At 39.6% G+C, this 22731-nt stretch overlaps 1 protein-coding gene across 1 annotated transcript in view; it reads right to left on the reverse strand.

Moving 5' to 3' along the window:
- Rab14 (RAS oncogene family member Rab14) overlaps nucleotides 1-22731 on the reverse strand; it is a 95354-nt gene that overhangs the window by 50260 nt on the left and 22363 nt on the right. Inside the window, exons 3-4 of the mRNA XM_067145291.2 lie at nucleotides 11756-11882; nucleotides 11556-11673 (exon numbers count right to left, since the gene is read on the reverse strand). Coding sequence (XP_067001392.1) covers nucleotides 11556-11673; nucleotides 11756-11882 — 245 coding nt within the window. The remainder of the gene's footprint in view (nucleotides 1-11555; nucleotides 11674-11755; nucleotides 11883-22731) is intronic.

The raw sequence follows: 22731 nt of genomic DNA on the forward strand, positions 1-22731 counted from the left end.
TGATTACCTTTTTCCACATATTTTTACTTAAAAATTTCACAATGTTTATTTGCCATGGTTATGCATTTTTTCAATAATCCATTACCATGCATATGTGCGTATTTAGATGAACCCAAGTTCGTAAGGACCACGGGTGTTACGTCCCCTTCCTTCCGCAAGAAAGGGTTGGTGGCCCTGGCTTACATCACATTCTCGCAGATGTACCAGATGTGCTGTCTATAGAGGAATAGGGGGCTGTGTGACGTCACGACCATTTTACTTGTCCACGGTGAAATGTTAAATAATTAAATTACACTCGTTCATAAAAACCAGAACACCTTTAAAGTCTAGATATAGAAAGTTCATATTCACAGGACATTCCAGGAAAGTGCTGCTCGTGTAGGACGAAGTGTGTCAGCAGTGCAACAGATGTGTACATAATGGTTCACAGAAGGCCGTAGAACATGATGGGATGGGTCTAGTCGCATCATCCAGAACCCCTCACCCCCCCGAGAAGATCGACACCTCATCCGAATGGCATAATAGGACAGATCTGCGTCCTCAGCTCTGGTGCAACAGTGGAACAGTGTAACACATCATACACTATCAGGAGTGACAGTCTGTCGCCGTTTATTACAGTCTGGGTTACCGGTGCGTTGCCCATTTCTCCGCCTACCTTTGACTAATGTGCATAAACATGCTAGATTGACTTCTTGCACAAAGCTACCATTCCTCTAAGACAATCTGTGCGCAACACTAATATATCATTCAATCCAGGAGTGCCACGAAGTGCTGCTCTAGCAGCATAACCTATGTCAATTTTAGATGAAGGCAGAAAATTTTCTTTACTGTCTAAATTAATTTTGAGGACATTTTCTGAAGACTGTAGTGACTCAGACGTGTCATGACATTTTTCATTGTTGCAATGAGAGATTCATATAGAAGTGGTGCAAATGTAAGATCTATCCGAAACTGTTTTAGGAATGGTTCCAAATCTCCAACAAGTGATGATAAAAATGACAATTTGGCCTTAAGAAACTTATCTTGGTGTGAAGTTGATACTATTTTGAAGCTGTTACAGTTTGGGATTTTCTTGTCTCTGTTTGTTCCTTCCACGTATTTGTCAACATTAGGTAGAATATCTATAGCACTTTCAATGACTTTTGAATTTTCAAGCCATCTTATAACACAACATTTCACAGGAAATACATATGAACCTGAATAATGTGTATAATCAGCAAGTCTTGCAGGAACATAGCAAAACAAGAAGTGAAGAGCACGAAGAAAATCTGCTGCAATATTCCACTGTGTTTCTTTTACTGTCATTTTATATGAATTGGGCACATTATGCTAGCCACTTTTTTTTAGATTGAGTCCTTGCAGTGCTTGTAAAAAAAAACATTTAACAAATCTGAGAAGTGCATACTTCATTAGTATCAGGATTGAAACAACGAACTACAAGAACCATTTGGCCCATCTGAGGAAACTTCATTTAGTGACTCGTCAAAACCAACGGTGAAATGTGTGCATGTACTACACATCTCAAGAACTTGTTTATGAAAATAGGGAGCCAAACCATGAGTGATTGTATATGCAACTTTTGTTCTGTGCAGTTGAACTTGCAAAGCTATTTCAGAGTCTGGAAACATTACTGGGAACAAACGTACACTAGCTTCACTGGCACTTAAAGAATGGAGTTGCATGATAGTATGCATGCACCATATAATCTCAGCTTTGGTTACTTGCTCTCTTGAAAGATAATAATTCTGTAAACATCTCCTCTCTGGTGCACCTTCCTTAATGGAAGAAGAACAACAAGAAGCAGCAGTGGAGTCATACGTGAGAGAGTTCGTTGTCGTATCTGTGGCAGGTAGAGGACAATTTGTGTTTGCGGCAAGGGTATTATCTACTAAGTTTAAGTCTTTTGTTTCTTCACTATTGAAATTTTATTTTTTTAAATAACTTGAAAGGGATGACGAGAACTGGCTGAACTTGACACTATGGGCATGCCTCTTTCCTTCTAGGTGACTTTGTAACACCCGCTTCCCCATGTTGATAAGAGAAAATGATGTTTTACATATTATGCAATATGCTGAAAATTTGTCCCGAGGCATGGGTTTCAACCATGTTCTGAAAGTATCATCGAGCAGCCACCTTTCATTAAACAAAGTTTTCCTTGGCTTTGACGAAGACATTGCTAGCTGAAAAAAGAAGATAAGGATATTGTAAAAATCTTTAAATAGTCCTATACTCCGCACGGCTTTCTTCTAAATTGACAGTTCGCAAAACATGTGAGCAGTGCCTCACCTATGATGCCAGCAATCTACTGCTTCGATAACAGCTGATGCAATATAACTGCGGCACATAGCCCTTTTAAAATGTAATACCGTACTATGAAAATCACATGCGAATCAGAAGTGAAAACAAATTTGCACTTCCTAACATTATCAGACACTAAAACAAGAATAGGTACATTATTACGGTATTAACATTCACCTTCCCTATCCTAGGACTAGAGATACTTAGTTCACTACAGATCAGATAGTGGCCTGATCGAAAACCCCCCAGAAAACTTGTACATTCCTAACAGACTTCCTGAATTTGAAGTCCGTTAAGATATGGTCTATTATGAATCTGGTACCCCTAGCCTCCCATGTGTAGCGGTGAACAGCCTTATGTTTGAAGAATGTATTCGTAACTGCTAAACCCATACCGTACTAGCACAGAAGTCCAGCAAACGCTTGCCATTCCATTAGCTTCCATATCTTCCCCACATTTATCAATCACCCTTTTGTATCCTTCAGTTCTATTTCCAACTCTCACATTGAAATCGCCCATTAACACTATCCTGTCCTTGCTGTTGACCCTGACTACGATGTCACTCAATGCTTCATAAAACTTGTCAACTTCCATCCTCATCTGCACCCTCACATGGTGAAACCACTGAGAAAATTCTCGTCCTAATTCCTCCAACTGCCAAATCTACCCACATCATTCGCTCATTTATGTGCCTAACAAACTGTGCTACGTGCAATGGTATTCCTGATAAACAGCCCTACCCTATACTCTGCCCTTCCCTTTCTAATACCTGTTAAGTACACTTAATCTCCTATCTCTTCCTAGTTATCTCCCCTTACCCGAATAGCACTTACTCTTAGCAGATCCAGATGCATCCTCTTTGCTGACTCAGCCAGTTCTACTTTCTTCCATAAGCCCCATTAATATCGATAGCTCCCAACGAATTCATTTCAGTATGGGGGTGGGACTCCGTTACTCCCATAGATCCGAGGCTTGCTTAAAATGTTCCGAACTCGGTAAATTCATGAAGCAGGATGCTACCCTTACTTACATATAGTCCAAGTGAGGATCTCTAACGGGTTAGGCACCACCGGTGGATTGTATAGTCCCAACTGTCTGAGCACAAAGAGGACCATGACTCAGAATATGTTCAAGATGCCCACTCCCATTCCATAGCAACTGGTATCCCAATTCTCAGGACCACTTACTAGGCCACTCAGCCATTGCCGATGGCTCACGAACTAGGACGTGACTACAGTAAACCACACCATGAATCATTCAAGAATAAAAGAAATAAATTATACGCGACTAATGACTGGCACAGGAAAGAGACTGTGGCTGATCGAGACCATAGTGCCAATTTTTGCCGAGTCACATTCTTGACACTTGTCTCTCACGAACTATACTGGGGTATGGTACACAGACGAACTAGGTATATACCAACCAACACATGGATGTAAATAAAATTACATCTACACTGAACACTATTAAACCTATAACACACACGCTCAACGAGATAGCTTAACCACGTGGTGATGTACACAATACAGTTGGCAGCCAGGTTTCGAGATTGCACTCAACTGATATAAATCGATATGAATGGCAGCTTGGGGTTGGCTGGATCAAGACCGAATACATACAAACATACTTCACAAACTCAAAATCTCCTAATCAACAAACAACCTTCATCTTACAATGTGATGTCACTTTATTTTAAATCTTGTTCTGTATTCACAAAATTACACGTGATATTACAAGCTACTAGTTGTGCCTCAAAACTTCCGGCCGGGCTGAGTGACTCAGATGGTTGAGGTGCGGGCCTTCTGACCCCATTTTGGCAGGTTTGATCCTGGTTCAGTCCGGTGGTGTTTGAAGGTGCTCACATACATGAGCCAAGTGTCGGTAGACTTACTGGCATGTAAAAGAGCTACTGTGGGACTAAATTCTGGCACATGGGTGTCTCCGAAAACCATGAAAGAATTCAGTGGAGCGTTAAGCCAATAACATTACTATAAAAACTTCCGAACCCCTCGCACGAAAGATAGGTTAGAAACTCAACATGGTGCGGCCCGAACGGTGTCAAGATGCATTACACATTTACACAAGGCTTACCTACATCAGTGCATTTAATAATAATAATAATAATAATAATAATAATAATGAGCACTCGAATGAATATTACATTTAAGTGAATTTCACACTTTCCTGCATTCAGTCAGTGTTTCTTGCCTGTTTTTACAGTTTACGAGATAATAACTATCGCACTCGTCATTACATAGCAAATAAACACAGTGGAAATGAAAAGGCGTATGGCTGTCAGTGCAGGGAGTGTCCGAGGACAAGTTCGGCTTGCCAAAAGCAGGTCTTTCGAGTTGACAACAGTAGGCAACCTGCGTGCCGTGATGAGGATGAAATGATGAAGACGACACATACACTCAGTCCTCGTGCCAGCGGAATTAACCAATTATAGTTAAAATTCCCAACCCTGCCGGGAATCGAACCCGGGACCCCTGGGACCAAAGGCCAGCATGCTAACCATTTAGCCATGGAGCCAGACTGGGTTGTGGAATTTCGTCTATATGCATATTTTGTTGTGGATGCCATGTATTTAAACAATTAGAAAAGCTGAGAATACAATATAGGCCTAATTCATCAAGCTCGCCATTCTGCAACAACACAGAATATTCAATAGTAAGCAGATGAAAACATTGAATATTTGACATATCAATCGATCGATCATATAGCTACTGATGCTATTGGTTACTTCACATTCGAGGTAACATTTTTTTCATGTTTATTAAGCTTTTTTTTTTTTTTTTTTTTTTTTTTTTTTTTTTTTTTTTTTTTTTTTTTTTTTTTTTTTTACAATTTATTCCTTGTATAAAAGACATGCCCTAGATTGTTATAAAAACTGAAACATTTGCTTCTATACGTACATATATTATCCATTATCATTATAGACTGTTATGCCTTTCAGCGTTCAGTCTGCAAGCCTCTGAATTTACTAAACGTCGCCACAATCCTCTATTTGCAACTAATGCTGTGGCCTCATTTAGTTCCATACCTCTTATCTTTAAATCGTTAGAAACCGAGTCTAACCATCCTCGTCTTGTCCTCCCTCTACTTCTCTTACCTTCCATAACAGAGTCCATTATTCTCCTATACTCCGCACGGCTCTACTTCTAAATTGACGTTTTGGCAGATTTTGGCTCCGTCTGGTGATTATGCACTGAAGCATAGGCATCCAACCAATCCCAATCTGCCATTCATATCGATTTATATCGGCAGAGCACGATCTCGAAACCCAGTTGCCAATTCTAATATTTACATTCGCCACGTGGTTAACCTATCTCACGCAAAGCCCATCAAATGATCAAGACAAGGCAACCTATTTCGCTCAGCGTGTATGGTATTTGGTATGCTTCGCGATCTTTTGCATTTTCCTTCAGTAATTAGTGTGTTTTTCATATTGCTGGAGGGTTCTAGTGACTGAGATCAGTGGAGTGTTCCCTTTGTAGGCCATAACCTCCTTTCTGTGCCAGCCATTAGCGGTGAGTGATGTTTTATTTCCTCATTCTCATTTATTCTTATTAATATATTCTCTTATTAGTGCCAGATGTTGTTAGTAAGTGTAGTTTTTGTGAATTTGTTTTCAATCCATATTCATTAGTTTTTCTGAGTACGGTATTACATTTTACAAGGGCTGTTTACCGCGGTCATATTGCATCAGCTGTTCTCGCGGGCGTAGCGCGCTGGCAACAGAGGAAAGGCGATGCTCATTTGTTTTGCGAAACTTCAATTTAGAAGTAAGGCCGTGCGGAGTATAGGTAACCTATCCTCCTCCATTCGCCTCACATGACCCCACCACCGAAGCCAGTTTATGCGTACAGCTTCATCCATCGAGTTCATTCCTAAATTAGCCTTTATCTCCTCATTCCAAGTACCCTCCTGCCATTGTTCCCAGCTGTTTGTACCAGCAATCATTCCCGCTACTTTCATGTCTTACTTCTAACTTATGAATAAGATATCCTGAGTCCACCCAGCTTTCGCTCCCGTAAAGCAAAGTTGGTCTGAAAACAGATTGATATAAAAATAATTTGGTCCGGGAGTTGACTTCCTTCTTACAGAATACTGTTGATCGCAACTGCGAGCTCACTGCATTAGCTTTACTACATCTTGATTCAATCTCACTTACTATATTACCATCCAGGGAGAACACACAACCTAAAAACCTGAAATTATCGACCTGTTCTAGCTTTGTATCACCAATCTGACATACAATTCTGTTGAATTTCTTACCTACTGACATCAATTTAGTGTTCGTAAGGGTAATTTTCATACCATACTCATTGCACCTATTTTCAAGTTCCAAGTAGTGATGGGACATTCGATTCATTTTACTGAATCGATTCATTTGATTCCGTTCACGTTACTGAATCGATACAGTGATCCGATTCACGGCTCATTGGTCACCGCTCCTACTGCATCTGTGTAGTATGTGCTGGTAAGACAGCAGCAACAACATTCAGTGCTCGTAGCTGCCATCTGGTCTTCATACTATGAACTCCTTTCTTAGAAAAAAATGCTAGTTACTCTAATACATCGAAGGTTTTCGGCGACGTAGGGTAGGAAAGGTTAGGATTAGGAAGGTAGCAGCCATGGCCTGAATTAAGGTACAGTCCCAGCATTTCCTGGTGTGAAAATGGGAAAACCATCTTAACGGCTGCCGACGGTGGGATTCGAACCCACCATCTCCCGAATGCAAGCGCATAGCCACACGATATTAACCGCACGACAACTCGCTCAGTCATTTTTGAAAATATGTATTTTTCTATCAGCTGAGGATTTTTTAAATCGTCATATTTTGTATAGGCTACCCGAGATGTACAGTAGCCCGCTGGTTTTCTAATTCAACATACTGTTATTGCGTCTGTCCACATATAATTGAAGTATTGTGCAACGATGTGATATATGAACTGAGAGAATACTGAGCCGTTCTTCCCAATATAAAACAGGTACTTTTGAGTGGTCATGAGTATGAATCATAGTCATAGGGCAGGCTAGAGTAGAGTTTAATTGTCAAATGTCAACTAAGTTATAATACTAAGATTCATTAAACTAATAAATAGTATAACCTAATAGCCTACCTACTTACTAGCTACTTCAGAATTATGTTGTGACCACCTTTTTAACACTGCAAATAAATCCAACTATTATTTAAACCTCCCTGTAAGAAGAGGACAGTGAATGCAAATGGGTATTATTTTCAAATGAGCTGAGCTCGAGAGTCCATTATAGCATACAATTCTTTCAGTGTAGCATGATTCACTGTATGTGTTCCTGCAGTGAGCCGATAAGGAGCCGTGTGTATCTTGTGTCTCACTGAGCCGGCTCGTTCACGATTCTTTCGGTGTACCATGGCTCACTGTATGTCTCGCTGCAGCGGAAGCTCGGCTCTCCGCGTGTCCAGTGAGCCGATAAGGAGCCGTGTGTATCATGTGTCTCACTGAGCCGCACTCGTTCATGATTCTTTCGATGTGCCATGATTCACTGTCTCGCTGCAGCGGAAGCTCGGCTCCCCGTCAACGTGCAGCGAGTGTGCCACTCAGCACTGTCCGCTGGGAGTAAGCTGAATCGTGTGCCGTGAGCTCGCTGTTCCTGTGAATCGATTCACTCGGACACTTGAATGAATCGATACACTGCATCGAATCATGCATTCAGTAGCCAACACTAGTTCCAAGATACAGTGGAACCTCGATTCTCCGTTTTTGGAGGGACCACCGAAAAAAACGTACAACACGGGAAAACGGAAAATCCGGGAATGAACCATGAACAATTTGGCTAAACATCACAAAAAAGAAATACATATACCGGTACTTAAAATCTTACAAACACCCCTAAACCAAACCAAACTACAGCCCCAATGGGCCTTCCGCCTACCAAGCGACCGCTGCTCGGTCCGAACGCCTGAAGATTACGAGGTTACGCACGGTCAGTGTGACGAATCCTCTCGGCCGTTATTCCTGGCTCTCTAGACCGGGGTCGCCATCTCACCATTAAATAGTGCCTCAATTAAAGGTAATCGTAGAATTACTGAACCTGGAACCAGCCCTCATATCCAGGTAAAAATGCCTGACCTGGCCGGGAATCGAACCTGGGTCCTCCGTGTGAGAGACAGTCAAGTTCGACCGTGGGGCCGGCTTCAAACATCAATTACCGGTACGCGACTTAAAAGTCTCGAAACTTTACATTCAGTTTTACCGGGGAAACTTCGCCGGTTTCCTCTGAAAACTTCTTTCAGTTTAGCTACTTTGATCGGTCAAACTGTTCTGAAAACTTTATGACAGCAGGCCAAACAATCGACCACAAGTATTTTTTAATTCTCTAATCTAATAAAATAAAGCACATTGGATACAAAAGCGCCCACCATGATGGCAAAATCCCTTTTTCTTTAAATCTTCTATTGTAATTTGGTCACTGGTATACTGTTCATAGTCAGTTTGTGGAAATCTTGTACCGCGCAAATTAGGCCTACGGCCTACATTGACTTTTAAAGGTAATGTTGAACTCGAGAATATTGTTTCGAATGTAAGTATCGATTTTCAAGTTTTCGAATGCATTATATTCAATTACTGTATGTCCGTCACTAATCACGATTAAATTGTAAAGAGAAAAAATATCATCAAAACTTACGAATTTACGGTTATTCGCGACCTTGACCTCAGCTGGAAAATGCGCTTGCTCTCCAAGTCTGTAAGAATGCGAAATGATGAAAACGTTTTTACATGAAACGTGCGCAAATAAAACGACTGCGGTTTTAACATTTTAACACAACGTGAAATTCCTAGTCTTGCATTAGGACCAAAACAGTAATAGGCAATCCCAAAACCTCCCATGGCTTTATGTATGTAAGAAGGTGCAACATTTGTTCTGGTCTCGATAATGTAATCGTATGCGATAATATTAAAATACTAAATTTGTGTTACTTAATAAGGAGCAGTTTAGATTCCTGCCTGAAAGCTCAGTGACTATACAGTGCCCTGAGGGAAGTGCCGAAAACCTGTTCGGCGATACACTCTGGGGATAAAAAAAAAAGTAAACATCTAACCCTGGACATAATGTAGACGCTTTGCAAGTACGAACATTTGACGAAACTCATTCCGTCTTCAAGTAGAGCTGCCAAAATGCGCTCTGTCTCCTTCCAATTGTTGTGGACACTCTGCTTTGTGATTTCGATTCTCTAAACCAAACCACCCGAATGCGATGTTAAGATGGTCCCTTATGCAAGTTGACCGCCGATCGCTTTTCCGCTTCCTTAAATTATCGCAATGACTGGACGTTAACACCAAGATCCGCAAGTATGCGCTGCCGTCCTTTCGTGAGATACAGTTTCTTGAAAAACGCGTGATCAAGGATTTAACGTTGATGGGACAAATTTCTGAACGGTTGATACGGGAAATCGTTTCTTCGAGGAACGGATAATGCGGGATTTTTACGTGATTTAATTAGGACGCTCGCGGGACCACGTTTTTTGAACGGATAATACGGGAAAACATAGCTTCCGGGAACGTATAATCGAGGTTCTACTGTATTAGAGTGCAGGCTTTCGGCACAATCTGCCATTAAGACCAAGTCATCAGCATAGGCCAGACTGCTCACGCTACATTTCCACCTAACTGAATCACTCCCTGCCATTTTATACCTTTCAGCAGATGATTCATGTAAACTACGAACAGCAAAGGTGAAAGATTACAGCCTTGTCTAACCCCAATAAGTACTCTGAACCAAGAACTCATTCTACCATCAATTCTCAATGCCTTTGATTGATTTAAATAATCTACCTTTAATTCCATAGTCCCGCAGTATGGTGAACATCTTTTCCCTCGCTACCCTGTCATATGCTTTCTCTAGATCTACGAAACATAAATACAACTTCCTATTCCTCTCGTAGCATTTTTCAATTACCTGACGAATACTGAAAATCTGATCCTGACAGCCCCTCTGTGGTCTGAAACCACACTGGTTTTCATCCAACTTCTTCTAAATGACTGATCGCACCCTCCCTTCCAAGATGTCAGTGAATACTTTGCCTGGTACACTAATCAATGACATACCTCGATAGTTGTTCCAATCCTTTCTGTTCCCTTGCTTATAGATAGGTGCAATTACTGCTTTTGTCCAATCTAAAGGTACCTTACCAACACTCCATGCTAATCTTACTACTCTATGAAGCCATTTCATCCCTGCTTTCCCACTATACTTCACGATTTCAGGTATAATTTCATCTACAAATTCCTGCTGCTTTATGACAATGGAGTTTATTTACCATCCTTTCCACTTCCTCAAGCATAATTTCACCAACACCATTTTCCTCCTCCCCATGAGCTTGGCTGTTCGCAACACCACCAGGATGATTTCCTTTTATGTTGAGATGTTCAAAATATTCCCTCCACCTCTCCAGTGATTCCCTGGGATCTATGAGTTCACCTGAATTACTCAAAACACTATTCATTTCCTTTTTCCCTCCCTTCCTAAGATTCTTTATTACTGTCCAGAAAGGTTTCCCCTGTTGCTTGACCTAGCCTTTCCAGGTTATTACCAAAATCTTCCCAAGACATCCTTTACCGAGCTCGATAGCTGCAGTCGCTTAAGTGCGGCCCGTATCCAGTAATAGAGATAGTGGGTTCGAGCCCCACTGTCGGCAACCATGCAGATGGTTTTCCGTGGTTTCCATTTTCACACCAGGCAAATGCTTCTAATGCTTCAAAGTCATCTCTCACTCTTGTGTGTATGAGTTTAGTGTCTTTCATGTTTGTGAAAATTAGATCAATGGTGCTACTGCCGTTTGTACATATATATGTTTTCACCTGTGGATCATTAATAAGGAATAGACCTTCACCCTGCAGGAAGTTCAATACAGATTGTGTTTTGACAGTAACTGAGTCCACTCGACAATTGAGATCCCCTGGCAAAATTGCATTTAAAAATTCTGTATCAAAGGTGGATTAGAAATAGGAAATTTTACTTGAAGCAAGAGTGAAATACTGAGAAAACCACATACAACATGACCAAAATAAACACCAAAATTTGAATAATGAATTGTTCAGTTTCCGAAGTTTGTTGCTCTTACCATCTGTAACACTGTGCCCTTAATGAAACTAGTTTAATTACAATATTCACACACAAAAAATGTAAACTACTGACCATAAACTGATTCAGCCAATCAAAGATTCATGGATTTACAATATCATATTAATCAATGAAGTCCGTTTACTTACTGTACTGGGATTAGTTAAGTTCCTTGTATCCGTCAACCAACTGCTGAGATGATTATAAGTAGACCGTCGTGTAGTGTCATACACCATGAGTGCTCCTGCAGCACCTCTATAATAAGATCTGGAAAAGAAGAAGTAAAATATTATGCAGTGATCATTCAATCAAAGACAGTAATTTATTGATTAACCCAAAGAGGCGTCACCTTGTTACAGCCCTAAACCGCTCCTGACCAGCAGTATCCCAGATCTGCAGTTTTATCTTCTGTCCCGATACCTCAATTATCCGTGTTCCAAACTCAACACCAATAGTATGAGGACAATCTGCCATAACTGTGAAAGAAATTAATACACACAAAGAATTTAGCACTTCTACACTCCTCTTTACTTAACAAAACTACATGACTATTCTATTTGGAACAGAGATATCACACACACGACTTTCTACTGTAGAAAATTTTCCACAAGAATGAGTAAATATATAATAAAAAGTCAGCTCCAACACCACCAAAAGACGAAACTACAACAGTGAACCTACCGGCGTACACGATGAGATTACAAATGCGGACCAAAGCGTAGTGAATATTCCAGAAGAGAAAGAGGTTATCCAACAAAATACAATAGACAAGGAAGAAGGTTGTAAGACGAGGAACAACCGCAAGAGGACCCAACTAACCACCCAATATGAAGACAAACAGCGCGTCGAGACAACGCAAAAGAGGTCAATAATAAAAGGGACCAAAACAGGAGAATATAGGATAAAAGCAGCCAAAAGGAAAGGATGAGCATATGTAGGAAAACTTCACCCCAGCACAACAAAGGATAATCTGGAAGCTTTCCTAAAAGACAATGGCATAGAAGATGTTAACTGTCAGATAGTGAGTAGGTCAGAATCAAGTCCAGATTATAAAATAGGAGTCCCTCTAGATGATCCACAAGTTATTTATAACAGCAACTTCTGGTCGGAAGATTTAATTTGCCGTCCTTTTAGAGCCCCATGGAGATTTTGGGGTTCTGGAGAATAAAACTTTTAAATGCTTAGTGCTAGTATGGAACACAGGGAGTTTATTAAATGCATCAAAAACAATACCAAGAGATATTTTACAAGATTATTCAGTGGCAATTCTCACTGAAACATTTCCGACTAAAGAGTGGTGTGGAAATAATATGTATGCAATGCACTCATTTGCATCACAAGGTGAGAGAGGCAGACCTAGTGACAGAATACATGTTTAGTGAATCCGGAACTTGTCCCAACAAGAATAGTGTGTAACCAGTCTCAACATCACAATGATTGAAATGAAATATGCAGAACTGATAGGTGCTTATTTCCAACTGGAATATAAACAAGAGGACATTATAGAACAACTGGACTTTGTGCTGCAGAAAGCAAATAGAAGCAGAATGATCATTTTGCCAGGGGATCTCAATTGTCGAGTGGACTCAGTTACTATCAAAACACAATCTGTATTGAACTTCCTGCAGGGTGAAGGTCTATTCCTTATTAATGATCCACAGGTGAAAACATATATATAACAACGGCAGTATCACCATTGATCTAATTTTCACAAACATGAAAGACACTAAACTCATACACACAAGAGTGAGAGATGACTTTGTAATAAGTAAGCACATGCCAGTGGAAGCAGAGTTTGAAATTGTAGCCGAATGTGACTCATCAAACATCAAAAAACATAATCCTTTCACCAGGAAGCTAAATAATAAAGAAAGACTTCAAAGAGCTATATTGGAAACACTGAAAGTGCCTCAATACAAGGTGGTCAATGATTTAAATGCAGTTTAAGAGCATATAGAGAATATAATTAAAATAGCAGCCGAATCACATTTCTTTTCCCAGAGACGCACAAAACCATGGCTTAATAGGGCATGCTACAAAGCAAGGAAAGAAGCACTGAAAGTGCTACATTCAGCAAGGCAAAATTAGTCACAAGAGGCCTTACAAAAATGTGGAGAAAAGAGGAGAGCATATATATGCATACTGAAAGAAACAAGAGTTTTATTTCAACAGAGGCAAGAAGAGAAAATGTTGGAAGAAGCAAAATGACACCTTTACAAAGCACTGAATGCAAAGCAACCACGATTCCCCAAAGACATTTCATTAGAGGTTGGGTAAAAGCATTTTAAAGAAGTAATACAAGCAAAAGACATGAGACCAGTCTTTGACACCGAACATCAGAGCAGCTTTGTAATTATTCTGGTGGCAGAATACGGAAAGGAACCAGTTGCTGTATTTTTTGGTCATGACTTTCTGTATGCTGTATTTACTTTATCCATGTCAAAACAAATTCCTAAAACAATTCTTGTTCGAGACTTTAGTAAATTTGGCGTAAACAATTTTCGAGTGGACGCTGAATTATTACCCTGGAATGTGTTTTTCCAGCCTAATGACACTGATCAAAAAGTCTCTCTCTTCAACAGCTTTGTACTTTCCCTCTACGACAAATTGCGCCACCAAAAAGAATTCTCGTAAAACACCAGTCAACACTATGGTTCAATAAGCGTATTAAGGAATTGATAGGTAAACGGGAAAGAATTAGGAAGAAATTAATTAAAACAAAACTTCCAGATGATTATGAGCAATTCAGGATCTAGTGTAATGAGACCAATCAAGTCATTAGAAATACAAAAGTGAAGTACACGCACATCTTCCGTAACTGTAAGACCACCTCAGCTTCTTGGCGTGCTGCAAAATCACTTGTACTGGAGACAATCACTCTCTAGATAGCCAGTTGCCTGTTACTCCATCTGAATTAAGTGAATATTATACGGCATCAATCTCTAATTTAAACTCTCCAAAAGTATCAGAAACTGCCAAACATTATAGATCTCTCACTCCAAGTAACAGAGATAAATTCTATTTCATGTACGTACACCCTTCACAGGCAGAAAAAGCAATCAGATCAATTTGAACTAAAGCTAGAAGTCCAGATAATATCTCAATATCCATGATTTCTACCTGCATTGCCATATTTCTTCCTGCCCTTGTGCATGTAACTTCTCTCTACAGAATGGTTACAAGGATAATGTCGAGATAGAGGAAGAGACTAAGGCCAAAGAAGTAATAAAATTTACGTATGATAACAATGACATTTACAATAAGATACAAAAGTTGAAAACTAGAAAAGCGGCTGGAATTGATCAGATTTCTGGGGATATCCTAAAGACAATGGGTTGGGATATAGTACCATATCTGAAGTACTTATTTGATTATTGTTTGGCCGAAGGAGCTATACCAGATGAATGGAGAGTAGCTATAGTAGCCCCTGTGTATAAAGGAAAGGGTGATAGACATAAAGCTGAAAATTACAGGCCAGTAAGTTTGACATGCATTGTATGTAAGCTTTGGGAAGGCATTCTTTCTGATTATATTAGACATGTTTGTGAAATTAATGACTGGTTCAATAGAAGGCAATTCGGTTTTAGGAAAGGTTATTCCACTGAAGCTCAACTTGTAGGATTCCAGCAAGATATAGCAGATATCTTGGATTCTGGAGGTCAAATGGATTGTATCGCGATTGACATGTCTAAAGCATTTGATAGGGTGGATCATGGGAGACTACTGGCAAACATGAGTGCAATTGGACTAGACAAAAGAGTGACTGAATGGGTTGCTATATTTCTAGAAAATAGATCTCAGAGAGTTAGAGTAGGTGAAGCTTTGTCTGACCCTGTAATAGTTGAGAGGGGAATTCCTCAAGGCAGTATTATCGGACCTTTATGTTTTCTTATACTGTATTTATATAAATGATATGAGTAAAGGAGTGGAATCGGAGGTAAGGCTTTTTGCGGATGATGTTATTCTCTATAGAGTGATAAATAAGTTACAAGATTGTGAGCACCTGCAACGTGACCTCGAAAATGTTGTGAGATGGACAGCAGGCAATGGTATGTTGATAAACGGGGCTAAAAGTCAGGTTGTGAGTTTTACAAATAGGAAAAGTCCTCTCAGTTTTAATTACTGCGTTGATGGGGTGAAAGTTCCTTTTGGGGATCATTGTAAGTATCTAGGTGTTAATATAAGGAAAGATCTTCACTGGGGTAATCACATAAATGGGATTGTAAATAAAGGGTACCGATCTCTGCACGTGGTTATGAGGGTGTTTAGGGGTTGTAGTAAGAATGTAAAGGAGAGTGCATATAAGTCTCTGGTAAGACCCCAACTAGAGTATGGTTCCAGTGTATGGGACCCTCACCAGGATTACCTGATTCAAGAACTGGAAAAAATCCAAAGAAAAGCAGCTCGATTTGTTCTGGGTGATTTCCGACAAAAGAGTAGCGTTACAAAGATGTTGCAATGTTTGGGTTGGGAAGAATTGAGAGAAAGACGAAGAGCTGCTCGACTAAGTGGTATGTTCCGAGCTGTCAGCGGAGAGATGGCGTGGAATGACATTAGTAGACGAATAGGTTTGAATGGCGTCTATAAAAGTAGGAAAGATCACAATATGAAGATAAAGTTGGAATTCAAGAGGACAAACTGGGGCAAATATTCATTTATAGGAAGGGGAGTTAGGGATTGGAATAACTTACCAAGGGAGATGTTCAATAAATTTCCAATTTCTTTGAAATCATTTCGGAAAAGGCTAGGAAAGCAACAGATAGGGAATCTGCCACCTGGGCGACTGCCCTAAATGCAGATCAGTATTGATTGATATTGATGGAGTTTATCCCTCAGAATGAAAGCATTCCAATGTACGCCCTGTGCCCAAAAAGAAAATACCAGCAGTGTGTAGTGATTTCAGGCCTATCAACATCCTCTGTGCACTTAGTAAGGCACTAGAAAAACTGTTGATGAACAGATATGTGAATAACAGTCTAAATACAACATTCTAAATCTCTAGCAATCTGGCTTCAAGAAGGGCCATAGTACTCCTACTGCTCTGCCGAGAGTTACAGATGATATACGCGCGGCCACCGATAAGAGGCAGCTTACTATCTTATGTCTCTCTGATTTCTCTAGGACATTTGACTCTGTTAATCATGAGTTGTTTCTTTGTTTCTTATTAAGTTGAAGTCAATTGGCTTCTCGCAGGGTACTCTAACGTGGTTTGAATCATATCTATCAAACAGATCACAAAGAGTCACGTTTGTTGACGGATGGTCCTCTAGCTAGGAATCCGTAAACTGTGGCGTACCACAAGGACCAGTCCTCGGTCCTTTATGTTTTTCCATTTATATTAATGACATCTCTAAAGTCTTTAAAAGCAGTACCTTTCACATGTATGCTGATGACTTACAAGCTTACTTCCACTTTAGTCCCACTAACGCACCTTGTTATATAATGCATTTTAACCACGACATCTCTTGAATGATCGAATGGAGCGCAAATTACAACTTCTAATTAAATGTGTACCGGGAGGTACACCTCAATACCGCTCATTTAAAATAACCACCTTTATAATCTCCTCTATCAATCAAAAGTGAAACTAATAACACAACAAGTTGGAACTTTAATCAGAAGATGTCTCCACTGAAATATTAAGTAATTGTTTTGTTGTGAAGTTTCCTAAACTGACTGAAATTCTCCTTGTTTTGTCTTACTATACATCAAGAAGTTTGGACATTTTTCTACAGATGACACTACCAAAGAACTATGATCATGCAGCCTGGTGCAAGGTGAAAGAACGTATAATTTAAAGAAGTTTTGTATTTCTAGGATGTCCCTAACTGACCTCTGTTCATTTATTTGTGGATTGGCAACACTTCCTTTTCTTTCCGCCAGTTTTGAATCGGACCAATCATAAATTCTGGTAATTAATTTTCAACCAATCCCACATTTCTTGTTCACTTTGTGTTAACCAATAAAAATTAAGAGGGTGTGTCCTGATTAGTCTTGAATGATCTCAAACCTACCATGAGGGTTTATAAACTGCAGCTTTTCACGTTTCTTTGCCAATTAATCATCGTCAATCCGTGTGTGTGTTAAGGCAGGAGGCGGGGCCACCTCTTTCTTCAGTCAGCAGAACATCTACAAGATAATGGTCACATAATTCCATCTTTCAAGCTGTAGCCGCAAATTATTCCGAGGGGAAGGTCCGAAACTTTACTATGTAACCTTTTCTAAAATGTAATAATAATAATAATAATAATAATAATAATAATAATAATAATAATAATAATGTTATTTGTTTTACGTCCCACTAACTACTCTTTTACGGTTTTCGGAGACGCCGAGGTGCCGGAATTTAGTCTCGCAGGAGTTCTTTTACGTGCCAGTAAATCTACCGACACGAGGCTGACATATTTGAGCACCTTCAAACACCACCGGACTGAGCCAGGATCGAACCTGCCAAGTTGGGGTCAGAAGGCCAGCGCCTTAACCGTCTGAGCCACACAGTCCGGCTTTCTAAAATGCAACTTTTCTTTCGGCTAATGTAAAATCTTCATAATTAACCTTTTGCACTCCTATGTCGAGTGCGGTTCGACATTAAAATATTAGACTTGCGCTCCGAAGTCTAGCTCCACTTGACAGTTAGTTGACAGTGATAGGGACGATGATGAACCAACAACTGACTTGGATGATTTATTAGTGAATAATTAAGTGAAAGGTAACAAAGTGATAGTGATAATGAAACCGGAGATGGTGATGCTCCTCCATACCCATGGCGCGAGTGGAAAGCTGGCAATCCTGATTTACTTGCATTCTCATTCAATGAAACAATTTGTCGATACAAAGCATCAGGTAGGAACAATCCCTCAACACCTTACGGATTTTTTCAACTTATTTTTAGTGATGAGTTATTCACGCAAATTGCCGACGAGACCAACAGATATGCTAAGGTGGTAGAAAGGAAACAGTTTACTACTGCAAAACATGTTCGAGAAAACCCGGTCTCCACCCAGAAAACTGTGTTGAAAAGTACCACACAGTGAAAACCTACAAGGATTAATGTACTTTTGTGTGCCTAATTGTAAACATATTCATGTAACATACTTATATTTCGTGTTACATTCTTTTGCATTGTTCACATCCTACAGCTGTTCATAGTGCAGAAATTAATTAGGAGTGGAGCAGAAAGCATACGCTAAGGATAATGGAGTTCAAAAGGTTAATTGTAAATCGGGGACAGAGAGTGAGTTACCCTCTCGAGCTCCCCTTCATCTTGATTGGAGGTGTCTGCGATTTAGCAACCTGTTTCCTGTAATGTATTACCATTATTTCCATGCGCGCCACCTCAAGTAGTTTGGGATTAGCCCCTGTTTCATCGGGCAAGAGCCCTGTAGGCTTTTATTTTCATTATCTGGGAGTGCAGTGTACACCTCCATTCAGTTGGAGTTTCGGGCCGTTTGCTTAACCTGTACTTTTTCGCAAAGGCCCTGTTGGTTGGGTACTGGATACCCCTGTACAAAATGATTTTCAATTTTTTTTCTTTTTTGCTAGGGGCTTTACGTCGCACCGACACAGATAGGTCTTATGGCGACGATGGGAGAGGAAAGGCCTAGGAGTTGGAAGGAAGCGAACGTGGCCTTAATTAAGGTACAGCCCCAGCATTTGCCTGGTGTGAAAATGGGAAACCACGGAAAACCATCTTCAGGGCTGCCGATAGTGGGATTCGAACCTACTATCTCCCGGATGCAAGCTCACAGCCGCGCGCCTCCACGCGCACGGCCAACTCGCCCGGTTTTCAATTTGTAAGTAGTGCCTTGATAGGCCAAAGATTGTAAATTCTGATGTTGCCTTGAGTGCGCCGTAAGAAACTGAGAGCATGTTAGGTCATTTTCCAAAGTTTGTGAAAGTAACGTGTTCCTCTGGAAGGCTAGATATTGTATTTTGGGAGCAAGAGCCCTTGAATTAGGGGATTTTTGCCCTTAACTAAAGGATTCGTAATTTTTTAAATTGAAGTTCTGTAAACTGGATGCAGTATATCTGGAATTGTAAAACTACGGGCCTGAAGCCCAGAATCTCTGCACTGTTTTTGAATTTTCCTGGTCTTGCTTCAAGATTGCTTTTGTACCTGATATGCTATGTTCATCTAGTGAAATATTGTTAAGTATGAAGTTCTAAAAGAAATATAATCTTCAATTCAAGCTTTAAATTAATTTTGATATTGTAGATATACCCATTCACCCCAGCACCTTCTTTAACCTCTCTCTGCTCCACGGGTATCCCCGTAACAAAATGTGGCTAAGACCCAGCTTATTTGCATAGGTTACACATAACTCCTGAAAACTGTTGATCTCAAATCCCTCCCAGCAATAAAAATTCTAGACACAGATATCCATTATAGCGACACTGTTAACAATCTAGGACCAATTTTCAACAGAACCCTATCCTGGTCTGATCATACGTCAGATGTGATCAGTACGGCTTGGATTTTTAGGTTTTAAACTATTTTATTCCTTGCTAGCTAACTGCAGTATTTTAACTTACTTATCCATTTCATACCTGCCAACTTTACAAAACCAAAAATCAGGAGATTTTGATTTTTAAATCAGGAGAAATCAGGAGAAATCAGGAGATACAATTGGTCAAAATTGCTTATTCTACATGTCTTGCGCAACACAGTACTACGATATATTTATAACACTTATTGTCTCAAAGCCCGACTGTTGCTATACGAGGCTACAAGGCTAAAAATTACACATCTCTATTCCCTCACAGGAAGTGCGTGAGTGGGATGATCGGTCTCTGATAAGCCTACCGAAAATAGTATGAACTCATGCTCCAGATGTGTGAATCAGTCATGCACTTAGATGCCATAGATTAATATATTGCATCAAGCACCCGCGCAATTATGCGAAGCGCAATGCTATTTGGATCAAATAACTAGCTGATGTACCCGTGCTTCACTACGGAATTCTCAGGAAGACTGTCCTTATAGTTTTCCCAACTGAAGTCAACATCTCATTACAACGACGCCAGTATGAATGTCGTGATTAAAAGCAATGATTTCATACGAAATATTCGATAAAATGAAAACAGCACATTTTCTCACTTTTAGCGAAAGGTACTACAGTGTCAATCTAACAGTTCAAAGTTTCAGAGCTAGAATGACCAGGCTCCAGACAGTCGCAAACACTCTTGTGTAATTATTCTGTTTAAGTGTGCACACTGCTCATTCAAATCACTACCTCCGAGTAGGGATCGAATAGCTGGAATACTATGATGATCCAGTGTGTAACGTACCAGTAGTATGAGAAAATTTATGAACCAGAAGAATGGCATGCTAAAGAAGAGAGATCTAACTCCCCACTCCCCAGCTTCTTCCCGCCAGTATTCAGGCAGGCTGTTATACTTGAAACCCAGCAGTAATCCCGTCTATCGTAGATAAACGGCAGCAGAATACACAAAGCACATCACAACAAACAATGGTCAATGTAATGCTATTGTTGATCAATTTTATGAGCTTTCTATATTGGAGGCCTTCACATTTAGTTTTCTTCTGAATCTGTGATATTAGACTAATGTAAAGTGAGTCGTCCTTTCTTTCATGACTCCCACTTGTGGTATTATTCAAGCGATCGTTCCTTCATGACTCTTCATTATTATAATCTTCAAAATTTAATCACCATCACCACCAATATTATTGTAGTCAGAACAGTAAAACTGAATAAGCAAATTATCACAAAAATAATTTATTCTATTATTACCACCTATTCAATACAAGCCACGTGCTTCGTGGATGAAATCTACATAATACTATATACACTTCTCAGGGACATGTTTCGCCCCTTGTTAACGGCATCATCAGCCTGTAGGTAACCTTAAGGTCAAATGTCTGAAACATTATCTATTCATATATGGATTACAATGAAAAGTATGTTACACATTAATCCATGTATGAATAGATAATGTTTCAGACATATGAACTTAAGGTTACCTAAAGGTTGATGATGCCCTTAACAAGGGGCAAAAAATGTCCCTGAGAAGTGTAAGTTATACGAATCAATCATGAGAAGTGTCTCTTGCAAAACTGAATAAGACAAATAATCGGAAATTGCATTCTCTGTAACTTTTGTTATGTAGTATTTTTCAATATGACCACTAAGATAGGTAATTTAAAAAAAAAATTGGCACCTTCCCCTAAACTACCATTTCGAACAGAGTGAATAAAATTATTTATAGCATAGACTGTAGTTCCTTATTCCCTGACTTTACATACAATTCTGTTCACCCATTTTCTCGTACATCGGCGCTGATATGGACTTAGCAAATAATAATAATAATAATAATAATAATAATAATAATAATAATAATAAATCTAAATTCATGAATATCTCTTATCACAGCCGGTACGGTAAAAATGTATAAGACATAAATGATAGGAAATTTAATAATATATAACTTTAGTTATGTAGTATTTATCATTAGGGCCAATAATAACATAAATATTTGAGAATTAAATTTTAGGCCTTCCCCTAAACTACCATTTCACTCAGCGCTTATAACATTATTTATGGCCTAGATTGTAGCAACTTATTCCCCGACGTTATATACCGATTTTCATTAAATTCTCTTCAGCCGTTTTCTCGTGATGAGCCTGCGCACGTACAGACAGACAGACAGACAGACAGACAGAAATTACGGAAAATTAAAAGTTATTTCTCCTTGTTAATATGGCCACGACCGGTACGGAAATATCATTCTTTTTAAATTCTGAGCAATGTACAGACAAAACATTTTATTTATATTGAGATAAATTAAAATTAGTCAGAATTGTCTCCAAATGGCTTCTAAAATCTCTAGAAAAGTCACCCGTCGTTATCATTGAAATTATGTCACTATATTACTAAGAAAGCGACTAGTCTCTAGAATCGACCAAAGAGGATGGAATCGACTAGACTGACGTGAACGAACACGAACATAGCACGCGAGAACGAGAGATTGACAATCGATATGCGCGTCGCGATATACAGGTTTCAATAAACATCGCACATTCGCGCACATTTCTCGCATTAATAAACTTCGATATTTCGTTTGAAAGCGGCCATTGAGCGAAGGACTTCCGGCCACTGACGTAAAAAAGCTGAAATGGAGGGATTTGAAAACAAATGTTTGAAGTTCACCAAAAAATCGGGAGAAAAGATAGAATATTCGGGAGGCGGGAAAAACTGTCGAAAATCGGGAGTCTCCCGCCTGAATCGGGAAAGTTGGCAGGTATGCATTTCATTACTGAAAATGAAAACCTACAACCTGTTTTCCAATCATTGACCGGGTCAGGGA

This window comes from Anabrus simplex, chromosome 4, assembly GCF_040414725.1.
Source record: "Anabrus simplex isolate iqAnaSimp1 chromosome 4, ASM4041472v1, whole genome shotgun sequence".
Classification (NCBI taxonomy): Eukaryota; Metazoa; Arthropoda; class Insecta; order Orthoptera; family Tettigoniidae; genus Anabrus; species Anabrus simplex.